This window comes from Bos grunniens, chromosome 16 (genome assembly GCF_055505025.1).
Source record: "Bos grunniens cultivar Pamir isolate PY7600 chromosome 16, Bosgru_T2T1.0, whole genome shotgun sequence".
Lineage (NCBI taxonomy): Eukaryota > Metazoa > Chordata > Mammalia > Artiodactyla > Bovidae > Bos > Bos grunniens.
The window spans coordinates 68,549,368-68,575,644 of record NC_141180.1 but is presented as its reverse complement, the minus strand read 5'-3'; the positions used below and the strand labels follow the sequence as shown (position 1 = coordinate 68,575,644).

The 26,277-nt window shown below is 39.6% G+C and overlaps 1 protein-coding gene across 2 annotated transcripts in view; it reads left to right on the top strand.

Moving 5' to 3' along the window:
• Positions 1 to 26,277, top strand: part of LOC147356961 (uncharacterized) — a 356,040-nt gene that overhangs the window by 143,876 nt on the left and 185,887 nt on the right. For both annotated transcript variants that reach the window (XM_086345354.1, XM_086345349.1), the window contains one exon: positions 15,406 to 15,521. In XM_086345354.1, coding sequence (XP_086201480.1) covers positions 15,406 to 15,521 — 116 coding nt within the window. The remainder of the gene's footprint in view (positions 1 to 15,405; positions 15,522 to 26,277) is intronic.

Below are 26,277 nucleotides of genomic sequence, written 5' to 3'. Positions count from 1 at the left end.
CATTACAGAGGGCCTTCCCGTTGCTCTCAGATAATCTAGATACTGGAATGGAGATCAGCTTTTGATGAAGAATACTTTTTCTAAAACAATGACATCAAAAAACGGATGATAAATTTTCTCCACCTGAGGAAGTCCTACATGTGGATTCCTACAAGTAGAAATTTAACATTGAGGATAAAACCAAGTTATGATTTTTCTACTTCTAGCTGTGTGGCCTAGAACAAGTTAAATGACTTAACACTTTGGACTCTAAAGCCTGTTTTATCTGTTAAGCAATAAAGGTAATAATGGAACCAAATTCCTAAGTTTGTAGATTTTAAGGAGATAATCCACATGAAGAGACTCGTACAGCGTAAGGCACATAGTAAATGCTTAGTAAATTATTACTATAATCATCATCACCAAAGATAAAATACCATATCAAATGTGCTTTTAGTATTTACTCCTTGCAAACAAACCACTGATGCAGACTCTGGTGGATATAAAAATGGAAAATATATTTAGTTCCCTCCAAAAATTTATACTCTAGTTGCAGAAATAAGAGTACTATTTTCAGGAAGAATATGATAATAAAAATATTAAAATGTAGTTTAATAAAGAAAACTTATGGCAAAAAGGCACAAGATTTATGGCCCATAGATTTCATTGATAACAGTGGTTGAGGGCATTCAGAGGTGAGAGAGATGGCTTTCTAGCCTGGGGTGATCATGAAGCACTTTAGGAAAACATAGTGGGATTTGAACTGGATATTAATGGAGAAACAGGATTTATTTAAAGCCAAGAGAAAAGGGCCAGACATTTCATACAGGTGAAATTTAACAGGGAAAAGTGCAAACTGAGAAGAGTCAAGTGCGTTTATAGAGACAGTGTTCATAATATAGAGAGGTATGATTTATATCAAAGTAAAGTAGACTTTTCTGATGAGCTCTTTTTAAAAGTTCTATTGACAAAATAAAGTATAAAAACTAGAAAGATAAGTGAATAGATGTATGACATAAACAAGAATTAAAGTTTTCCTTGCTAAAGACAAAAAGTTTTGAAAATGTCAGTAAGAGTGATTCTCAGTTCAGTTCAGTCGCTCAGTCGTGTCCGACTGTTTGTGACCCCCATGAATTGCAGCACACCAGGCCTCCCTGTCCATCACCAACTCCCGGGGTTCATACAAACTCACGTCCATCGAGTCAGTGATGCCATCCAGCCATCTCATCCTCTGTCGTCCCCTTCTCCTCCTGCCCCAATCCCTCTCTGCAACAGAGTCTTTTCCAATGAGTCAACTCTTCACATGAGGTGGCCAAAGTACTGGAGTTTCAGCTTTAGCATCATTCCTTCCAAAGAACACCCAGGACCGATCTCATTTAGAATGGACTGGTTGGATCTCCTTACAGTCCAAGGGACTCTCAAGAGTCTTCTCCAACACCACAGTTCAAAAGCATCAATTCTTTGGCGCTCAGCTTTCTTCACAGTCCAATTCTCACATCCGTACATGACCACTGGAAAAACCATAGCCTTGACTAGACGGACCTTTGTTGGCAAAGTAATGTCTCTGCTTTTGAATATGCTATCTAGGTTGGTCATAACTTTCCTTCCAAGGAGTAAGCATCTTTTAATTTCATGGCTGCAGTCACCATCTGCACTGATTTTGGAGCCCCAAAAATAAAGTCTGACACAGTTTCCACTGTTTCCCCATCTATTTCCCATGAAGTGATGGGACCAGATGCCATGATCTTAGTTTTCTGAATGTTGACCTTTAAGCCTTTTTCACTCTCCTCTTTCACTTTCATCAAGAGGCTTTTGAGTTCCTATTCACTTTCTGCCATAAGGGTGGTGTCATCTGCATATCTGAGGTTATTGAGATTTCTCCCAGCAATCTTCATTCCAGCTTGTGTTTCTTCCAGCCCAGCATTTCTCATGATGTACTCTGAATAAAAGTTAAGTAAGCAGGGTGACAATATACAGCCTTGACGTACTCCTTTTCCTATTTGGAACCAGTCTGTTGTTCCATGTCCAGTACTAACTCTTGCTTCCTGACCTGCATATAGGTTTCTCAAGAGGCAGGTCAGGTGGTCTGGTATTCCCATCTCTTTCAGAATTTTCCACAGTTTATTGTGATCCACACAGTCAAAGGCTTTGGCATAGTCAATAAAGCAGAAATAGATGTTTTTCTGGAACTTTCTTGCTTTTTCCATGATCCAGCAGATGTTGGCAATTTGATCTCTGGTTCCCCTGCCTTTTCTAAAACCAGCTTGAACATCAGGAAGTTCACGGTTCACGTATTGCTGAAGCCTGGCTTGGAGAATTTTGAGCATTACTTTACTAGCGTGTGAGATGAGTGCAATTGTGCGGTAGTTTGAGCATTCTTTGGCATTGCCTTTCTTGGGATTGGAATGAAAACTGACCTTTTCCAGTCCTGTGGCCACTGCTGAGTTTTCCAAATTTGCTGGCATATTGAGTGCAGCACTTTCACAGCATCATCTCTCAGGATTTGAAATAGCTCAACTGGAATTCCATTACCTCCACTAGCTTTGTTCATAGTGATGCTTCTAAGGCCCACTTGACTTCACATTTCAGGATGTCTGGCTCTAGGTGAGTGATCACACCATCGTGATTATCTGGGTCATGAAGATCTTTTTTGTACAGTTCTGTGTATTCTTGCCACCTCTTCTTAATATCTTCTGCTTCTGTTAGGTCCATACCATCTCTGTCCTTTAGGGAGCCCATCTTTGCATGAAATGTTCCCTGGGTATCTCTGATTTTCTTGAAGAGATCTCTAGTCTTTCCCATTCTGTTGTTTTCCTCTATTTCTTTGCATTGATCTCTGAGGAAGGCTTTCTTATCTCTCCTTGCTATTGTTTGGAACTCTGCATTCAGATGCTTGTATCACCTCTTATTGAATCTTTTATTTACTTTTCTAATGGTATAAACACTATGCCTGGGTTTTCAAGACAACTATACAACCATTTGAGAGCAGAAAACTCTGTGCTTGTAGACAAAAGTCTTTAAATTTAAGGTCTTTGGCTTTACTACAAGTTTCAGGTCTTTATTTTAGAACTCAAAAGCCAAGACTTTGACCATTTCATTTTTGGGGCTCTGTTTTCTTGAGCTATGGTTTGCTGCTGACAAAATAGGAGAGGGCCATAGAAATGCAAGTAAAATGTATTTTTAAAAATTGAGATATAATTGATATATAATATTATATCAGTTTTATGTATACAGCATACATATTTGATATTTATTTATATTGTGAAATGATCAGCATAATGTGTTTTGTTAACATCCATCACCACATGTAGTAACAAAATTTATTTTTCTTATGAAGAGAGCTTATAACATTTACTTTCTTTGCAACATTCAAATATGCCATACAGTATTGTTATTATTGTTGTTAACTAGTCACCATGCAGTACATTACATCTCTCGGACTTATAACTGGAAGTTTATACCTTTGACCTCTTCACCCATTTCATCCATTTGTGATACCCACAAATTAAAAATCTTGGTTAATATCTCACATATTATTTTTTTTGCTACGAATGCTACCTAGCAGTGAAGGTCAGTACTCTTGCCTGGAAAATCCCATAGACGGAGGAGCCTGGTGGGCTGCAGTCCATGGGGTCGCTGAGGGTTGGACACAACTGAGCGACTTCACTTTCACTTTTCACTTTCATGCATTGGAGAAGGAAATGGCAACCCACTCCAGTGTTCTTGCCTGGAGAATCCCAGGGACGGGGGAGCCTGGTGGGCTGCTGTCTATGGGGTCACACAGAGTCAGACACGACTGAAGCGACTTAGCAGCAGCAGCAGCAATGAAGGTCAGATCAACTAAAATGTAAAAATAATAACAGATAAGGTAAAATAATTGGTTATATTTAATGCAAGCACTAAATTTCCATATTTTGAACATGTAAAATTAGGTACATGTATTTTAATAATTAAAAGTTTTATGCAATGGATCACATGTTTAAGGACTATCACTTTGTTTTTTATTTTTATTATTTTTATTGAAATATAATTGACACAATATTATATTAACTTCAGATGAATAACATAGTGATTCTACATTTATATATCTTACAAACTGATCACAATGTCTAGTAACTATCTGTTACCATACAAAGTTATAACAATATTACTGACTATAATTCAGTGCTGTACATTACATCCCCATGACTAATTTATTTTATAGCTGAAAGTTTGTACTTAATCTTTTCACCTGTTTTACCCAATTCCCACACTCCCAGCCCTCTGGAAACACCCAGTTTGCTTTCTGTATCTGAATCTGTTTTATTTTTTCTTTTGCTTTTTAGACTCTACATATAAGTATTGTATGGTATTAGTACAGTATTTGTCTTTGATGACTTATTTCACTTGGCATAAACCCTCTAGATTCATTCATGTCTCAAATGGCAAGATTTCATTCTTTTTTATGGCTGGGTAACATTCCATTGTTTGTATATATACCACATCTTCTTTATCTGCTTTATATATTTAAGTTGCTTCCATATCTTGGCAAGGAAATGGCAACCCACTCCAGTATTCTTGCCTAGAGAATCCTGTGGACAGAGGAGCCTGGTAGGCTGATGTGCATAGAGTTGGACACGACTGAAGCGACTTAGCAGCAGCAGCAGGATATCTTAGCTATTGTAAATAGTACTGCAGTGAACATAAGAGTACATTTATCTTTTCAAATTAGTCTTTTTGTTTTCTTTGGATATATACTGGAGATGGAATTACTAGATCATCCAGCAATTCTACTTTTAATTTTTTAAGGAATCTCCATACTTTTTTCCCTAGAGGCTGCACCAATTTACATTCCCACTGGCAGTACATGAGAATTCCCTTTTAATCTACATCCTCGTCAACACCTGTTATTTGCTGTCTTTGTGTCTTTTTGATAATAGCCATTCTGTCAGGTATAAAGTGATGTGTCATTTTGGTTTTGATTTGTATTTTCCCGATGATTAATGATTGTGAGCATCTTTTCATGTGCTTTGGACCATCTGCATGTCTTCTTTGGAAAAAAGTCTATTCAGATGCTCTGTTTGCTTTGCTTAATATTGAGTTGTGTGCTTTCTTTATATATTTTGGATATCAACATCATTTCCCTTTCAGAAGTTGCCTTTTTATTTCATTGATGGTTTCCTCCATGGTGTAGAAACTTTTTGCTTTGATGTAGTCCATTTTTTAAATATTTGCTTTTGCTTCCTTTGACGGAGGAGACAGATCCAAACTAAATATTTCCAAGACTGATGTCAAAGAGCATACTGCCAGTGTTTACTTCAAGGAGTTTTATGGTTCCAGTCTTAAAATTAAGGTTTTAGGTCTGTGTAGTCAAAGCTTTTGGAGAAGGCAATGGCACCCCACTCCAGTACTCTTGCCTGGAAAATCCCATGGACGGAGGAGCCTGGTGGGCTGCAGTCCATGGGGTCACTGGGAGTTGGACATGACTGAGCGACTTCACTTTCACTTTTCACTTTCATGCATTGGAGAAGGAAATGGCAACCCACTCCAGTGTTCTTGCCTGGAGAATCCCAGGGACGGGGGAGCCTGGTGGGTTGCTGTCCATGGGGTCACACAGAGTCAGACACGACTGAAGCGACTTAGCAGCAGCAGCAGCAGTCACAGCTTTGGTTTTTCCAGTAGTCATGTATAGATGTCAGAGTTGGATTATAAGGAAAGCTGAGCACCAAAGAACTGATGCTTTTGAACTGTGGTGTTGGAGAAGACTCCTGAGAGTCCCTTGGACAACAAGGAGATCCAACAAGTCCATCCTAAAGGAAATCAATCCTGAATATTCATTGGAAGGACTGATGCTGAAGCTGAAACTCCAACCCTTTGGCCACCTGATATGAAGAACTGACTCATTTGAAAAGACCCTGATGTTGGGAATGACTGAAGGTGGGAGGAGAAGGGGACGACAGAGAATGAGATGGTTGGATGGCATCACCGCTCAATGTACATGAGTTTGAGTAAACTCTGGGAGTTGGTGATGGACAGGGAGACCTGGCGTGCTGCAGTCCATAGCATTGCAAAGAGTCAGACACCACTGAGCGACTGAACTGAACTGAATCTATTTTTAGTTTATTTTTATATGTGATGTAAGAAAGTGGTCCAGTTTCATTCTGTTGCTTGTAGCTTTTCAATTTTCCCATTGTTATTTGTTGTTGTTGTTGTTGTTTAGTCACTACGTTGTGTCCAACTCTTTTGCGACTATATCCTGTCAGGCTCCTCTGTCCATGGGATTTCCCAGGCAAGAATACTGGAGTGGGTTGCATTTTCTTCTCCAGAGGATCTTCCTGACCTAGGGATTGAACCCGTATCTCCTGCTTGGCAAACAGATTCTTTACCACTGAGCCACCAAGGAGCCCTTGTCATATATTAGTTGACCATATATGCATGATTTTTATTTCTGGGCTCCCAATTCTGTTGTTTCCATTGGTCTATGTATCTGTTTTTGTGCCCGTATCATATAGTTTTGATTACTATAACTTTGTAGTATAGTTTGAAATCAGGGAGCATGATACCTCAGCTTTCTTCTTCTTTCTTAAAATTTCTTCTTCTGTTCATAGTCTATTTTCAATACAAAATTATGAATTATTTGTTTCAATTCCATGAAAAATACCATTGGCATTTTGAGAGGTATTAATTGAATCTGTAGATTGCTTGGAGGTAGTATGGACATCTTAACGATATTAATGCTTCTAATTCACTAGGACAGTATATCTTTCCATTTGTTTGGTTGTTTTCACTTTCTTTTGTCAATATTTTATAGTTTCCAGAGTATAGCTCTTCACCTTCTTGGTTGAATTTATTCCTAAGTATTTTTTTCTTTTTTATACAGTTGTACATGGGATTTTCTTAATTTATCTTTCTGATAGTTTGTTCAGTTCAGTTCAGTTGCCCAATTGTGTCTGACTCTTTGCAACCCCATGGACTGCAGCACACCAGGCCTCCCTGTCCATCACCAACTCCCAGCATTTACTCAAACTTATGTCCATTGAATGGTGATGCCATCCAACCATCTCATCCTTTGTCATCCCCTTCTCCTACTGCCTTCAATCTTTCCCAGCATGAGAGTCTTTTCCAGTGAGTCAGTTCTTCACATCAGGTAGCCAAAGTATTGGAGTTTCAGCTTCAGCATCAGTCCTTCCAATGAATATTCAGGACTGATTTCCTTTAGGATGGACTGTTTGGAGCTCCTTGTAGTTCAAGGGATTCTCAGGAGTCTTCTCCAACACCACAGTTCAAAAGCATCAGTTCTTTGGTGCTCAGCTTTCTTTATAGTCCAACTCTGATATCCATACATGACTACTGGAAAAACCATAGCTTTGACTAAATGGACCTTTGTTGGCAAAGTAATGTCTCTGCTTTTTTATATGGTGTCTAGGTTAGTCATAACTTTTCTTACAAGGAGCAAGCATCTTTTAATTTCATGGCTGCAATCACCATCTGCAGTGATTTTGGAGCCCCCAAATATAAAGTCTGTCACTATTTCCATTGTTTCCCCATCTATTTGCCATGAAGTGATGGGACCAGATGTCATGATCTTAGTTTTCTGAATGTTGAGTTTTAAGCCAACTTTTTCACTCTCCTCTTTCACTTTCATCAAGAGGCTCTTTAGTTCTTCTTTGCTTTCTGCTGTAAGGGTGGTGTCATCTGCATATCTGAAGTTATTGATATTTCTCCCAGAAATCTTGATTCCAGCTTGTGTTCATCCAGTCCAGAATTTCTCATGATGTACTCTGCATATAAGTTAAATAAGCAGGGTGACAATATACAGCCTGACATACTCCTTTCCCAATTTGAAACCAGTCTGTTGTTCCATGTCCATTGTGTAGAATTATAACAGATTTATGTATATTTATTTTGATCCTGCAACTTTATTAATTTATTTGTTAGTTCTAATAATTTTTTGATGGACTCTTTAGGGGGTTTTCTGTATATAGAATCATGTCATCTGCAGATTTACTTCTTCCTTTCCAATTTGAATGCCTTTTATTTCCTTCCTTTTCTGATTGCTGTGGCTAGGGCTTCCAGTACAGTGTTTAATAAAAATGGAAATATTGAGCATCCTGATCTCTTTCCTGATTTTAGAGGAAATGCTTTCAGACTTTCACCACTGAATATGATGCTAGCTGTGTTTGTATACCGTTTTTATTATGTTGATACATGTTCCTTCTATGCCTAATTTACTATGTATTATTAACTTATTAAAAGTTTTTTTAAAATCATGAATGAATGTTAAATTATATCAAATGGTTTTTCTGTGCTTATTTATATAATCATATGATTTTAATTATTCATTTTGTTAATATGGTGCATCGCATTGTTTGATTTGCCTGTATTGAATCATCCTTGCATCTATGGAATATAAATAATCACTTGATAGTGAATAATCCTTTCAATGTGTTGTTGAATTTGACATGCTAGTATTTTGTTGAGGATTTCTGAATTTATGTTCCTCAGGGGTTTTCACCTGTAATGTTCTTTTTTTTTTTTTTTTTTTTTAACTTCTTGGATTTGGACAACTGTTTTCTTCACCAGGTTAGGAAGGTTTTCAGCCATTATATTTTCAGATGTTTTCTGTTGTTGTTAATTTTTTTCTCTCCTTCTGGGATCTCTATCATGTGAATGTTAGCACACTTGATGTTGTCCTGCTGCTGCTGCTGCTGCTAAGTCGCTTCAGTCATGTCCGACTCTATGCAGCCCCATAGATGGCAGCCCACCAGGCTTCCCCGTCCCTGGGATTCTCCAGGCAAGAACACTGGAGTGGGTTGCCTAGAGGACCCTTAAACTATCCTCATTTTTTGGATTATTATTATTATTTGCTCTTCCAGTAGATTAATTTCCACTTCCCTATCTTCCAGATTGCTGATCTGTTCTTCTGCATCCTCTAACCTGCTGTTGATTCCCTGTAGTGTAGTTTTCATTTCAGCTATTGTATTCTTCAATTCTGATTGGTTCTTTTTTGTATTTTCTATCTCTTTGCTGAAGTTCTCACTGAGTTCATCCATTCTTCTACAAGTTCAGTTAGGATCTTTATGAATATTTATTTTGACTCTTTACCTGGTAAACTTTATATTTCCATTCTGTTTAGTTATTTTCCTGAAACTTTTGTCTTGTTTCTTTTGTTTGGAAGGTATTGTTTTTGCCTCCTCATTTTGCTAAACTCTTTGTGTTTGTTTCTATGTATTAGGCATATGAGGTGTATCTCCCAGTCTTTGAAGAGTAGCCTTATGTAGATGTTGTCCCATAGGGCCCGGTGATGCAGTCCCCTGGTCACCAGAGCCAGCTGCTCCCTGTGTATCCCCTGTGTGGGCTGTGTGTGTCCTTTTGCTGTGGTTGGACTGCGATTGCTGCAGGAATGCTGTTTGGCAGGGTTGGTCCTCAGGCCAGCTGGCTGAGAGGTCTGCATGTGATTGCTGTGAGCTTGTTGAAATGTGGGACTGGCCCCCACTGTGACTGGCTCTGAAGCCTTGCTATGGCTGTTGTGAACATGCTGTGGTTGGGGGCTGACCCTCTGGAGCAGCAGCTGCTTTGGAGGGGCCACTGATGCTGGTAGAGGACACTTGCTGGGCGGGTGGGCTGGGAGCTGCTTTGGAGAGGCCCTCTGGGATGGGTGTGTTGAGCAGGAGATAACACCTTGGGAGAATGCCGGGAGCCGGTGAGGCATTCCACTCGTGACAAAGGTCATGAGGAAGGAGACTCGGCATACGCAAAGGTGGGATCGAGCCTCAGGAGTCCCCCCAGATATTCTCGAGCATCTACCCCCAAAAAACCAGAGTCTGCTCACTTTATTGCTTTGTGCTCTCACCTCTGACTTTTCTGAGGGCTGTCCCCCACCACTATCTCGCTCTCTCTGTCAAAGAGTTAACTTACAGCTCCAATTAATAAAAGTTCCTGGGCAATTAGGAGTGTTTAAATCCAAACCCCTCAGATAGCTCTCTAACTTGCCTGACAAGTTTACCCGGACTCCTACAGTTATGCATACGATTGTTTACAGTCTCCCAGCCTCGAGAGGCACAGGAAGCTTAAGATATTCAAATAGCTTAGAGCCTCTCAGAGAGTTAGAAACTGTCAGAATAAAACTAGTAAAAGATTTCATTGATGAGCCAATGCTTGTTGCCAAGTTTTCACATCCCCTGAATTGTGTCCTTGAATGTGTATTAATTAATATAGTTGGTATGTAGAAAAATTAAGTAGTGGCCTTGGTGTTAGTAACTTTAGACCCTTAAGGTAATAAATTCTTTCCTTTGTTGTAAACCCATTACACATCCGCCCTATAGGAATGCAATTTTATCTTCGGAAGATGGCGCCAAACCTTAAAATAATTACTCTTAGAGAAAATAAGTCTTACGGTTGATAAGTCTTTGTCAAGACCCATAAAATGTTAATAGGCCTTCTGGCCAGAAGATGATGTAAATCACCTAAACCATTTGTATACGATAAATTTGCAGGAAAGAAACCCTGGTTTTTGATAAGGATCAAAGACTGCTGACTTTGCATCCCCTATTATCCTCTATGTGTAACTTAGGGTATAAAAGCCCCTGTTGAAAATAAAGCTACGGGCCTTGCTCACCAACGCTTGGTCCCCCCATGTCATTCTTCCCCTCAATTTCCAGCTGAGTCTCCATCTGGAGCGCGGATATCCTCTGGGACCATTTATTTGCCTGGGCTTCTAAGACCCACTCGAGAAGGTGTCTAAGGTGGGGCACCTTCCGCTATTCGAGAGGGCGCCTGCGGCCTCCGTGGTCAGAGCTAACCTGGTGTCAGGGGTTATATTGATTTTCCGTGTAAACCAAGCTACTCAGCTTCTTTTCTCCACTGAATTTCCTACTGAGCTATCCTCATTCTATTATTCTTTATATCTTTGATGAATAAATAAATAAATAGTCGCCGACGCCGTCTCCCCTTCGAATACCCTGGATCAGCGGGGGCTGGACCTCGGCAGGAGAACACCTGGGCGGGAGCATTTTTTAACCAAGATGATGGAAAGTAACAGAAATGGCACCTGCCAGTGCCAGGCCAGGCAGGTAGAAAGAGAGCAAAAGAAAGTGGCACCTACCAGTGCTTCTGTCACAAAGAAAGTGTTACCAGATCCCTGCCACTCCAGCACACTGCCTAAATTAGTCAGTTGATCTTGTCTGACCCAGGCAGTTTTCAAGTTGCTTCTTCTGTGCTAAGACACAGTGTGAGTCTGTACAGACTCTTCAGGGGCAGAATCTTGGTTTTCCACAGCCCTGTGGCTCTCCCTCAGAGAAGGCAATGTCACCCCACTCCAGTACTCTTGCCTGGAAAATCCCATGGAAGGAGGAGCCTGGTGGGCTGCAGTCCATGGGGTCGTGAAGAATCTGACACGACTGAGTGACTTCACTTTCACTTTTCACTTTCATGCATTGGAGAAGGAAATGGCAACCCACTCCAGTGTTCTTACCTGGAGAATCCCAGGGACGGGGGAGCCTGGTGGGCTGCTGTCTATGGGGTCACACAGAGTCGGACATGACTGAAGCGAGTTAGCAGCAGCAGCAGCAGCAGTGGCTCTCCCTGAAATAAGTCCCCACTGGTTTTCAAGGTCTGATGTTAAGGGGCTCATCTTCCCTGTGCAGGTCCCCTGAGATGGGGACACCTTGTTCCTCAGGGGACATCTGTGATTGTGTCATTCCGTGCCCCCACCCCACCCTGTGGGCCACTGCATCGGGAGTGTGTGTTGTGACTAGACTGCATCTCTTCTCTTTCTACCCATCTCCATACAGCATTTTCTTTATATCCTTAATTGTAGAAAATCTGTCCTGGTAGCCCTCAGGTTGTTCTCAGAGATAATTGTTCTATGTGTGGTTGTGGTTCGTTGTGTCTGTGGGGGGAGGTGCATTCAGGAGCCTCCTACTCTGCCATCTTGATCCACCAGACGTGAAGACTGTCACTTTAAAAGGGTGACAAATTATTAACCTTTGACTGGCCTTTTATTTAGGAATGTATGAGGTTAGTAAATGGGAAAAGGGCATTTCTTGTGCCGGAAACCGTACAGTGGAGAAAAGTCACTTAGATCTAAGGGGCTTATAAGCATTTTATAATGGCTGGATCATGCTCTATGTGTGTATGTGTTTTGTGTGCAAACGTGCAGCTGTGAGTGGTGGAGAAGGGGGCGAGATGGAGGGAGGGAGAAGGCAAAAGAGAGCCAGTAAATGCTGAGGTTAGAGTGGTTTGCAAGGATAAGAGCTCTGAAGAGACATGTATCATGGAAGAGGCGATGAGTTACTGAAAAATTGGACCACACTTGGTGTTTTGATGGGAATCACCTCATAGAGAAGGGTATTTCCATCATTCAGAAGAAAACTGGCAATCCAAGCAAGAGTGGCAGAACCCATATCTAAGTCAGCCACGATGAAGAACTGAAGACAGCATCATGAGATATTTAAAGTAATAAAGAGACTTCATTACTAACAGGTCTTGGGGACAGGAGAGGAATGAGTCTTGATTGACCTGTGGAGTTCTGGTTAAGGTGACTGGAGAGCATCATTTACTTCACAAATAATTATGTATTAGTGTGTCAAACTCTTTGCCAGCCTTTCTGAAAGGTTGTAGGCACACAAGGATAACTGAGAACTTACTGGAAGAGAAAGGTAAGTGAACATACAAATATATTACAGTTTGCAAGTGATGCCATGCATCCTGAAAAGGAATCCAGGAGAAAAAGAAAGCAGAGACAAATTAAGGAGAAACAGTGGCATTCAGTTATAGACACAAAAAGATCAGGAGAGCTCTGGAACTGCCAAGTGGGAATTGAGAAATACTCGGAGAGGCAGCCAGGATGTGGGGCACGAGAATCCACCTTGGAATCAGAAATACCTGGGCTTGAATTGCTGCCTGGCTCCATCAGTTGTTAGGTTTATGACTTCAGGTTTCATCATCTGGTTTATGATTTTGGTTTCATCATCTGAAAAATGGGATTCAGGTCACCCCCCTTTCAGAGTTGTTGAGGATGAGGGATAATAATCTCTTCCATCTTTAGTGCAGTAAGTGACAAAGAGGGTGCAGGGTACATGGTGGTTCTGAGGTGTGGTGGCCTTGCACAGTGCTGGTCTGGAGTTCAGGTGGGACTCTCAGCTGGGGGAAGCAGATTGGTGATGCTGCAGCAGGGGAGAGGCCACTCCAGAGAAGTCTAGCAAGAAGAAAGGGCATGACAATTGCTAAACATCCTCCTGTTTTCTGAATGGTTACTCAGTTCCAAAAGTTCAGATTATTCAGTTCAGTTTATCTGGATAATTTTCTTGCTTTTGGGAAGACAGGGAATTACTAAAGATAGTAATGTCTTTTAAAATTGTCTTTGTGTTTTTTCCCTTAAAATATGCACATATCAATAACTGTTCCATATTCCATACAAAGAACTCTCTAACTTGTGCATTTTTAGGATGATGACTGTGACCATCCTTACAATATAATTTAATGACAGTATCTCATTTGAGATTTATTTTTTAAATCAGTCATTGTTTGTCACAAGAGTCTCCTCAATTTCAGAGGCTGAGTTGTAAGCATGTGACTGACTGAAAGAAGCTGCAATTTTGGTCTTTAATTGGCAAAATCTTGTTTGATTTATGGGACAATTGGGTATTTCAGAGTCAGAATGTTCCTAGGTTTAGTTCTGGCTTGGTTTCCTGGTTCCTGGAGGGAACTTGGACTAGTTTCTAATCTCTCTGAACCTCAGTTTTCTCAAGCTTAAAATGTAGTTAATAATAACTTCCTTGCACATTTATTGTAAGACTAAAATGAGACAAGAAGTGCAAAATGACCATCGCAGTGCCTGGCACCTAGTAGTGTCCAAGTTCTTTCCCTGGACACAGCATGTCAGCAACTTTTTTTTTTTTTTTTTCTGTTTCCTCTTCTCAAAGAGTAAGTATCAATGTCACTTTTCACCAGTTCTTTGAGCTAATAATAACATTCATTTGTGGCAACTCTGGAAACAAACTGCCACACTAAGACACACAATCTGAGCTAGCACGTATAGTCCAGTTTTAGGGTTAGTGGCTTTGGATGTAACTTGCGTATGAGTCACTGAAGGGCTGGGGTGCTAACAGACAGCCTCACAGCTTAACAGCAGGCTGTATTTACCTTGACTGTCATTTATTATCCCTCTTACTAGCAGAGGTCGGTGAGAAAGAACTCAGTTACTGCTGCTGCCAGAAAAACACATCTAAATGTCTAATAATATAGCTAAATGCATTATTAATTAGAAGCAACAAGACGAGCTATAATCCTGTCAAGAAGTCAAATGATCCAGTAGGTTTTCCCACCTCCTAGGGAAGCCCTCTTTCTGTATACCATTCCTTTTAAAGAATAAGTTTCAAACTAAGTATGTTTATAGATCTGGAAGGTTCTTTTCTTGTATTGAAAAGTTTCCTTTCCTTTTTAAGAGTGGAAGCTCTCTAATGAAGAGTTTATCACTGTTAGTGCTGCTTATTTACTATCATTGCACTTCTGCATGCAGCTTATTTCTTCATTTCCCCCTCCTCCTTTCTGGCATTTGCCATCTGAGACTGCTGCTCCCCTGCATTTACAACACTGCTTCTTTTAATTTTGTGTGTTTCATTTTATTTTTCTTTTGCATTCCATCTGCAGCTTTCCTCCACTTTTGTTCTCACATGCCATTACTGTCTAAAATTCCACACTCTGTCTGAATAACACCCCTTTTAGGCTCACGGTGACCTGCCAGTTACAGTGGTCTGGGCGTCTGATCCATCAACTCACTTCACGCTGCACGTCTGTGGGGCAGTTCCAGTTACTCCCTGCTACTGCATTTTTGTTTGCAGTTAGGACTCCCCCCCAACCTCCCAACTCAACCACGGGCCCATGTGCTCTTTGGCCCTCACCATTCTCCTTCTCTATACATGAGGGGTAAAAATGCATTGTGGTAGGATTGTTTTGAGGCACAAGTAAAATTAATGGATATCAATATTTTTCGTGACTCTGAAGACTTCACTGCTTATTGAAAAGGAGTTATTCTTTCTAAGCCATTATGCCCATAAAGTGTTCAAATTTGAAAATACCACTGGTCAAATCCTTTTAGTAAACACATCTCTTTCTAGTTAGGTAAATGATCTAACCCCCTAAGTGACTGGTTCCTAGTTTTAAACAAAACCATAGGACAAAGTGACTGTGATAGGTGCCAGATGTTGGGTGGTGTCTTCAGAAAGTGGCAAATGCTGCTGCATGTATGGCTGACAGATTTTTTTTTAAATGACCGCAGATGAGAAAGATGCTGCTTGTTAAAATAGATAAAATACTCATGATTTCCTACTTTATTTTCTATAAGTTCGTCAGCTGTAGAGCCTAGATTCCTTCAGCATTTTCTTTCTTTGGTTTTTGTTGTTTCTAAAGACATTTTCCACTATTTGCCTACACCTGTTCCTCCAGGCTTTCAAACTGAAGATGCAGCTGTTACTACTGACCGGCCATAGCTGTGGTCCTGAGCCTGGGTCTCCTGCTCATTTTCCACCCAGGACAGTGGTGAGAGCATGGGATGCTGCATGGTGAGTACCATGACCTCAGCCTCTTGCCAGGCTAATAACGGCTCCTCTTCAGTCTCCTGCCTTTGCTTCCATGGATATATGCTGACTACTCAGAATGTGTGTTTCAGTTCCTGGCTTAAACATTGTATTTGCTAACTAAAGAGAGGAGGTTTCCTCTTATTATTGAAACTTGGGCATCATTACATCAATCAGTTGCCTGGTAATTCTTTCTGGAAGAGACCTAAGCCTCAGTGATGTTTAAACCCACCTGTGTGAGTTTATTAGCAGCAGTGCCTGGTGATGGCTATGACAATGTGACAGTGATCTTCCATGTTAAAACTGTCTGTGTAGGTAATGGCACTTTATACTTGAATGCGTATTTTAATATATTTATTGTGCACTTACTTGCCATTTAGCTTGTTTGCAGGAGTCTGTACTTATTGTGGTTATGGTATTGGTTAGAAAAATCTGAAAAAGTTATTTAATTTCTCAAAACTTTGGAGTCAGCCTCAGTTAGGGTTGTTAGGACGGAGGAGCACATGAACTGTATAGAGAGGATCCCCTGACCTTTCTCTAGCTGTCCCCGTCCTACTTATATCATATTATTTTCTTTCCCTTTCTTTGTAGCATGTGTCATAATCTGATGTCATATTCTTTATTTGTTAATGGTTTTGTTACACCAAGACGATGCAAGCGGTAGCCATGTCTTCTGCCTGACTTGTTGGTGAATCTCAGGTTCTCTCCTGAGAACCATGTTGAATTTGACAGGTGCTCTGTGCCTGTTGAATGATGAATAATGTAACCAAACCCTTGGCACAATATCCACAGTATCCACAGAGTAACTCAATAAATGATCATTATCATTACTGTAAATATGATGAGCTTACAGTGAGAATCTAGGAGTCATTTGTATGTTATTTTTTTCTCTAAGGTTTAGGTGAGTGCTTTGGGTTTCTACCCTCTGTTTCCCTGTTAAACAATCTCTGCTCAGGGACTCAGCCATACTAACAATGCCCAGATCTGCATTTCTGCCTCCCTCTGGATTCCCAGGTGTGGCTTGTGGACACTCATTCAGCAGGTCTCAGTCCTGCTCACCTTTCCCAGTCTGCCTCTGTCTGTTCATGGCACAGTACCAACCCTGATGCTCAAATTAGGATCTTCAGATCAGCCTTGATCTTGCCCTGATTGCCCTTGTCTGACCAGTTCACAGTTTGTCCCTCAAAAACATCTCTCTTTCCTCACTTGCCTAGCTCTGACTACATTGCCTCCCATTTGGACTTTGAAGGCAGTTTCATAATATGATTAAATTTTATTGAACACAGTGTCAAGACTTGATATACATTTATTTTTTTTAATTTTATTTTATTTTTAAACTTTACATAATTGTATTAGTTTTGCCAAATATCAAAATGAATCTGCCACAGGTATACATGTGTTCCTCATCCTGAACCCTCCTCCCTCCTCCCTCCCCATACCATCCCTCTGGGTCGTCCCAGTGCACCAGCCCCAAGCATCCAGTATCGTGTATCGAACCTGGACTGGCAACTCGTTTCTTACATGATATTTTACATGTTTCAATGTCATTCTCTCAAATCTTCCCACCCTCTCCCTCTCCCACAGAGTCTATAAGAATACACTTAAACATAGAGAAGCCTATGAGGTGAATTACAGTGAAGTGAAAGTCGCTCGGTTGTGTCCAACTCTTTGTGATCTCATGGACTGCAGCCTGCCAGGCTCTTCTGTCCATGGGATTTCCCCAGCAAGAACACTGAAGTGGATTGCCATTTCCTTCTCCAGGGGATCTTCCTGACACAGGGATTGAACCCGGGTCTCCTGCCTTGGAAGCAAATTCTTTACTGTCTGAGCCACCAGGGATGGGGTATATGTTATTAATGTTATTGTTATTATCATTTTACAGATGCACAGAAAAAAAGTTCGGTGAGTTTAAGTAGTTTCTTAAATTCCCAGAGTCACTCACTGTTGAATTTGAGCTTAGATCTGATTTCAAAGCCTCCACCAGCTTTTATACCTTCCTCAGTGCTGCTGAATTCCCCATCCTGAGCCCTTGTTTCCCTCTACACTGCCTTTCCCCCTTCCTCTGAATGTTCCCTTAACCACTCTTCAAGAATCATCTTGCACAGCATCTCTTCACCTCTTTCCAAATTCTCCAGGGTAGAAACAGATGCTTTGGCGGGGTTCCACAGCACTATGTTACATGTCAGCCTTGGCCATTATTTTGCATTTTAATTGTCAGCTTACATGTCCTTCAGAGCAGAAACCTCATCTAATTAATGTCCATATGTATAGTATCTGTACTCAGTAGGAACTGGATAGGTGTTTTGATGAAAGGAATGCGTCTATAAATACTATTTGTTGGGAAATATAATACTTGGTACTTTATTTTTATAGGCATGCTATTCATTTTTTGATATTAAAATGTGAAATTAACAGGAAATAACTGCCTTTTGTTCAATCATTCAACATCTCTTTATTCAGTGGGAAACAGTATTTCAAAATAGCCTGTACAGGCGGATTTTTTCTCGTATATTTTATTATTATTAATTTTTTTACTGAGGTATAGTTGACATACGGAGAAGGCAATGGCACCCCACTCCAGTACTCTTGCCTGGAAAATCCCATGGATGGAGGAGCCTGGTGGGCTGCAGTCCATGGGGTCGCGAAGAGTTGGACACGACTGAGTGACTTCACTTTCACTTTTCACTTTCATGCATTGGAGAAGGAAATGGCAACCCACTCCAGTGTTCTTGCCTGGAGAATCCTGGGGGCAGGGGAGCCTGGTGGGCTGCCGTCTATGGGGTCGCACAGAGTTGGACACGACTGAAGCGATGCAGCAGCAGCATAGTTGACATATGGAGAAGGGAATGGCAACCCACTCCAGTATTCTTGTGTGGAGAATCCCACAGACAAGAGGAGCCTGGTGGGCTACAGTCCATAGCATCACAGAGAGTCAGACACTACTGAAGCAGTTTAGCACAGCACAGCAGATAGTTGACTTATAATATTATATTACTTTCAGGTGTACCATATTAGGGATTCAAAGTTTTAATACATTACACTCCATTTGAAGTTATCATAAAGTATTGGCAATATTCTCTATGCTGTTCAACATATTCTTATAGCTTATTTATTTTATATATAGTACTTTGTACCTCTTAGGAAATGACAACCCATTGCAGTATTCTTGCCTGAAAAAAATCCCGTTGACAGAGGAGCCTGGCAGGCTATAGTCCAAAAGGTCACAAAGAGTCAGACACAACTGAGCAACATCCTAGCACAGTTTGTACCTCTTAGTCCTGGCTTTTTAAACTAACTCCCCTTCCCCTTTTGGTTTTCTATTAGCAACATAAGGGGATTTTAATAAGAAAATTCTTTTCCACTTGTCCTCCAACTTCCCACTTGTGTTTGGTATGTGGTGACCTCTATTTATCCTGATATCTTTGTTCTTTCAGCCTTTATTCCTGTGTGACCCTATATGCCTGTGCCTATTTTCTCAGAGTTTTGCTTTCTTCTGGTCAACAGGTAATATGTCAGAACTAGCGTTTCATTCTTCACTTAAAACTTGAAATCAGATGCCATTTTTAATCTTTTATGATCATGATGGAAATTTCAGGCCTTAGATATGGGAAGACTATTTTGGGGCTGTGGAATCTTATGATTTTCTTCAAATCACACCCTATTATATGTTTGGAGAAAGCTTTGTACATTTCTTTTCTGTAATCATCCTTCTAAAATTGGTTAAAAAGTCCTCTGTAGTTGACGAAACTATGGTGTGGCTGATATATTATAAACAGGAAAGTGTTCATCGCTGCCAAGATGCTTCAATCTGAATTCTACACATCTTTGTTATCTTTTTTGGAGAAGATAAGACTTTATTTTTTATGAGGAAACAATGAAGGCTTATCTTGTATCTCCAAAATTTGAAAATATATATCTAAAAATGGGAAAAAATTATAAATACATCCAGGTTTTTATATCAGAAATTGAATATATGTTTTAAATTTATTAATCTGAAAATACTACGGATAAAACAAATGTGTAAAAATGCATGAACATGTCTACATAGCCATTTGAGAAATAACATCAATTTTTGAATTATTTTAATATGATGAAATATGTATTATTTTTTTGAATTCTGAGAAAAACAAGCAAGATTTAAAATATTAAGTTAAAATGGTATTAAAACTATTTTAACTATCAGTCACATGAAATATATACTTCCATATATTCTTGAATGGATGGCACTTTATTTATTTATTTTTTTAATTTTATTTTATTTTTAAACTTTACAATATTATATTCGTTTTGCCAAACATTGAAATGAATCTGCCACAGGTACACCCATGCTCCCCATCCTGAACCCTCCTCCCTCCTCCCTCCCCATACTCTCCCTCTGGGTTGTCCCAGTGCACCAGCCCCAAGCATCCAGTATCGTGCATCGAACCTGGACTGGCGACTTGTTTCATACATGATATTATACATGTTTCAGTGCCATTCTCCCAAATCTCCCCACCCTCTCCCTCTCCCACAGAGTCCATAAGACTGATCTATACATCAGTGTCTCTTTTGCTGTCTCATACACAGGGTTATCGTTACCATCTTTCTAAATTCCATATATATGTGTTAGTATACTGTGTTGGTGTTTTTCTTTCTGGCTTACTTCACTCTGTATAATAGGTTCCAGTTTCATCCACCTCATTAGAACTGATGCAAATGTATTCTTTTTAATGGCTGAGTAATACTCCATTGTGTATATGTACCACTGCTTTCTTATCCATTCATCTGCTGATGGACATCTAGGTTGCTTCCATGTCCTGGCTATTATAAACAGTGCTGTGATGAACATTGGGGTACATGTGTCTCTTTCCCTTCTGGTTTCCTCAGTGTGTATGCCCAGCAGTGGGATTGCTGGATCATAAGGCAGTTCTAGTTCCAGTTTTTTAAGGAATCTCCACACTGTTCTCCATAGTGGCTGTAACAGTTTGCATTCCCACCAACAGTGTAAGAGGGTTCCCTTTTCTCCACACCCTCTCCAGCATTTATTGCTTGTAGACTTTTGGATCACAGCCATTCTGACTGGTGTGAAATGGTACCTCATAGTGGTTTTGATTTGCATTTCTCTGATAATGAGTGATGTTGAGCATCTTTTCATGTGTTTGTTAGCCATCTGTATATCTTCTTTGGAGAAATGTCTATTTAGTTCTTTGGCCCATTTTTTGATTGGGTCATTTATTTTTCTGGAGTTGAGCTGTAGGAGTTGCTTGTATATTTTTGAGATTAGTTGTTTGTCAGTTGCTTCATTTGCTATTATTTTCTCCCATTCTGAAGGCTGCCTTTTCACCTTGCTAATAGTTTCCTTTGTTGTGCAGAAGCTTTTAAGTTTAATTAGGTCCCATTTGTTTATTTTTGCTTTTATTTCCAATATTCTGTGAGGTGGGTCATAGAGGATCCTGCTGTGATGTATGTCGGAGAGTGTTTTGCCTATGTTCTCCTCTAGGAGTTTTATAGTTTCTGGTCTTACGTTGAGATCTTTAATCCATTTTGAGTTTATTTTTGTGTATGGTGTTAGAAAGTGTTCTAGTTTCATTCTTTTACAAGTGGTTGACCAGATTTCCCAGCACCACTTGTTAAAGAGATTGTCTTTAATCCATTGTATATTCTTGCCTCCTTTGTCAAAGATAAGGTGTCCATATGTGCGTGGATTTATCTCTGGGCTTTCTATTTTGTTCCATTGATCAATATTTCTGTCTTTGTGCCAGTACCATACTGTCTTGATAACTGTGGCTTTGTAGTAGAGCCTGAAGTCAGGTAGGTTGATTCCTCCAGTTCCCTTCTTCTTTCTCAAGATAGCTTTGGCTATTCGAGGTTTTTTGTATTTCCATACAAATTGTGAAATTATTTGTTCTAGCTCTGTGAAGAATACCGTTGGTAGCTTGATGGGGATTGCATTGAATCTATAAATTGCTTTGGGTAGTATACTCATTTTCACTATATTGATTCTTCCAATCCATGAACATGGTATATTTCTCCATCTATTAGTGTCCTCTTTGATTTCTTTCACCAGTGTTTTATAGTTTTCTATATATAGGTCTTTAGTTTCTTTAGGTAGATATATACCTAAGTATTTTATTCTTTCTGTTGCAATGGTGAATGGAATTGTTTCCTTAATTTCTCTTTCTGTTTTCTCATTATTAGTGTATAGGAATGCAAGGGATTTCTGTGTGTTGATTTTATATCCTGCAACTTTACTATAATCATTGATTAGTTCTAGTAATTTTCTGGTGGAGTCTTCAGGGTTTTCTATGTAGAGGATCATGTCATCTGGATGGCACTTTAAATTCTCTGTTCCTAAGTAAAAAAGTTTAAAACTCCCTCAACTGGTGTTAAACATGAAATAGTTTGTTATCCACTTCCCCATGGATATGTCAATTTTTGGAGGAATTACTTTTCAAAATGACTTCAGACTTTAAGGACATGATGAATACAGTAGTAATCAGATGTATTAAAGCATACTGCATGGGGTTCACTCCATCAACTAGTCCCATTTATAGATGAGGAAACTGAGGGCTGTTGGTACTAGAGGTGCAGAGACTTCAGATGCAGGAACAGACACTAGCCCAGTGGCTTTGGCCAAAACTTTTTGTTTCTTGTTACCACATAGCACTGGGTTTCCCCAGCATGAGGTGAACATGCTATGAGGGCTGGGCAGAGGGAGTGTATTTAGAAGGCAATGTCAGCACATAACAGCCTTATCCTGTATTGGAATACAAGGGGAAAATAAGTAGTAAACAATGCTGATTATTCTGTTTGTTAGTCACATTAGTGTCTGGCTGATTTAGTATAATTGCATGAGAAGGGATCAAGGTGTCCTGAAACCGCATGTCTCAAGGGCATAGGTATATGACTTTTCTGATTTGTCCATAAATATATTCATTTGCCAGTGGAGTAAGTTGATAAGATTATTTGACACATGTGGAAGCATTTTTATTTTTCCTGGCTTCTTGTGCCTGTTGCAGTGATTTATTCACTCATTTGTGTCTGGCTCTTCCATGTCCCCATGGACTGTAGTCTCCCAGGCTCCTCTGTCCATGGGATTCTCCATGCAAGAATACTGGAGTGAGTATCCATTTCCCTCTCCAGGGGATCATCCTGATCCTGGAATTGAACCCAGTCTCCTGCGTTTCAGGTGGATTCTTTACTGTCTGAGCCACCAGGGAAGGGATCTATTGTGCCTAGGGATCATTATCAAGTTCAGATATCTAAGACTTAAATTTGAATTCTTGTATTGATATTTTCAAAAGAAATAAATTCAATTCAGTGGATTAGACAAAATTGGACTACTGTTGTAACACCTTCTACAAGCAACTAAAGCCTCATTAATCAACTCTAAACTTTCAAAGAAAAAATTTTCTTTTGCACAGCTAAACCCCAAAGTTAGTAGAAGGAAAGAAATAATAAAAATCAGAGCAGAAATAACTGAAAAAGAAATAAAGGAGATTACAGCAAAAATCAACAAGACTAAAATCTGGCTGTTTGAGAAGATAAATAAAATAGACAAACTATTAGCCCGAATCATCAATAAAAAAAGGGAAAAGAATCAAATCAATAAAATTAGAAATGAAAATGGAGAAATCACAACAGACAACACAGAAATACAAAGGATCATAAGAGACTACTATCAGCAATTATATGCCAATAAAATGGACAACTTGGAAGAAAGGGACAAATTCTTAGAAAAGTATAACCTTCCAAAACTGAACCAGGAAGAAAAGGAAATCTTAACAGACCCATCACAAGCACAGAAATCTAAACTATAATCAAAAATCTTCCAACAAACAGAAGCCCAGGACCAGATAGCTTCACAGGTGAATTCTACCAAAAATTTAAAGAAGAGCTAACACTGTCCTACTCAAACTCTTCGAGAAAATTGAAGAGGAAGGTAAAGTTCCAAACTCATTCTATGAGGCCACCATCACCCTAATACCAAAACCAGATAAAGATGCCCCCCAAAACAGGCCAATATCACTGATGAATATAGATGCAAAAATCCTCAACAAAATTCTAGCAAACAGAGTCCAACAACATGTTAAAAAGATCATACATCATGACCAAGTGGGCTTTATCCCAGGGATACAAGGTTTCTTCAGTATTCACAAATCAATCAATGTGATACACCATATTAACAAATTGAAAGATAAAACCATATGATTGTCTCAATAGATGCAGAGAAGGCCTTTGACAAAATTCAACACCCATTTATGATAAAAGCTCTCCAGAAAGCAGGCATAGAAGGAATGTACCTCAACAAAATAAAAGCCATCTCTGATAAACCCACAGCAAACACCCTCAATGGCAAAAAATTGAAAGCATTTCCTCTAAAATCAGGAACAAGACAAGGGTGCCCACTTTTATGACTACTATTCAACATAGTTTTGGAAGTCCTTGCTGCTTGCTTGCTTGCTGCATCACTTCAGTCATGTCCGACTCTGTGCAACCCCATGGACTGCAGCCTACCAGGCTTCTCCGTCCATGGGATTCTCCAAGCAAGAACACTGGAGTGGGTTGCCATTTCCTTCTCCAATGCATGAAAGTGAAAAGTGAAAGTGAAGTCGCTCAGTCGTGTCTGACTCTTAGCGACCCCATGGACTGCAGCCTACCAGGCTCCTCCATCCATGGGATTTTTCGGGCAAGAGTACTGGTGTGGGGTGCCATTGCCTTCTCCTTGGAAGTCCTAGGCACAGCAATTAGAGAAGAAAAAGAAATAAAAGGAATCCAGATTGGAAAAGAAGAAGTAAAATTCTCACTCTTTGCAGATGACATAATTGTTTACATGGAAAACCCTAAAGACACCACCAGAAAATTACTAGAGCTAATCAGTGAATATAGTAAAGTTGCAGGATATAAAAGTAATGCACAGAAATCCCTTGCATTCCTATACACTAACAATGATAAAACAGAGAAATTAAGGAAACCATCCTATTCACCATTGCAATAAAAAGAATAAAATAGTTAGGAATAAATTTACCTGAAGAAACAAAAGACCTAGATATATAAAACTATAAAGCACTGATGAAAGAAATCAAAGATGAAACAAATAGATGGAGAAATATACTATGTTCATGGATCAGAATAATCAATATAGTGAAATTGAGTATACTACCCAAAACAATCTATAGATCCAATGCAATCCCTATCAAGCTGCCATTGGTATTTTTCATAGAACTAGAACAAATAATTTCCCAATTTGTATGGAAACACAAAAACCTCAAATAGCCAAAGCAATCTTGAGAAAGAAGAATGGAACTGGAGGAATCAACCTGCCTGATTTCAAGTTACAGTCATGAAGCTACAGTCATCAAGACAGTATGGTACTGGCACAAAGACAGACATATAGATCAATGGAACAAAATAGAATGCCCAGAGATAAATCCACCTACCTATGGACACCTTATCTTTGACAAAGGAGGAAAAAATATACAATGGAGAAAAGACAATCTCTTTAACAAGTGTCACTGGGAAAACTGGTCAACCACCTGTAAAAGCTTGAAACTGGAACATTTTGTAGCACCATACACAAAAATAAACTCAAAATGGATTAAAGATCTAAATGTAAGATCAGACCAGAAACTATAAAACTCCTAGAGGAAAACATAGGCAAAACACTCTCTGACATAAATCAGAGCAAGATCCTCTATGACCCACCTCCCAGAATAATGGGAATAAAAGCAAAAATAAACAAATGGGACCTAATTAAACTTAAAAGCTTTTACACAGTGAAGGAAACTATAAGCAAGGTGAAAAGACAGCCTTCAGAACGGGAGAAAATAATAGCAAATGAAGCAACTGACAAAGAATTAATCTCCAAAATATATGAGCAGCTTGTGCAGCTCAATACCAGAAAAATAAATGACTTAATTAAAAAATGGGCCAAAGATCTAAACAGACATTTCTCCAAAGAAGACATACAGATGGCTAACAAACACATGAAATATGCTCAATGTCACTCATTATCAGAGAAATGCAAATCAAAACCACTATGAGGTACCATTTCACGCCAGTCAGAATGGTGCCATCAAAAAGTCTGCAAACAATAAATGCTGGAGAGGGTGCAGAGAAAAGGGAACCCTCTTACACTGTTGGTGGGAATGCAAACTAGTACAGCCACTATGGAGAACAGTGTGGAGATTCCTTAAAAAATTGGAAATAGAAATTCCATATAACACAACAATCCCACTGCTGGGCATACACACTGAGGAAACCAGAATTGAAAGAGACATGTGTACCCCAATGTTCATTGCAGCACTGTTTATAATAGCCAGGACATGGAAGCAACCTAGATGTCCATTGGCAGACAAATGGATAAGAAAGCTGTGATACATATACACAATGGAATATTATTCAACTATAAAAAAGACTGCATTTGAGTCAGTTTTAATGAGGTGGATGAAACTGAAACCTTTTATACAGAGCGAGGTCAGTCAGAAAGAGAAACACCAATACAGTATATTAACACATACATATGGAATTTATAAAGATGGTAATGCCAACCCTATATGCAAGATGGCAAAAGAGGCACGGATGTAAAGAACAGGCTTTTGGACTCTATTGGGAGATGGTGAGGGTGGGAGCATTTGAAAGATAGCATTGAAACATGTATATTACCATATGTGAAATAGATGACCAGTCCAAGTTCAATGCATGAAGCCGGGCACTCAAAGCCGATGCACTGAAACAACCCAGAGAAATGGGATGGAGAGGG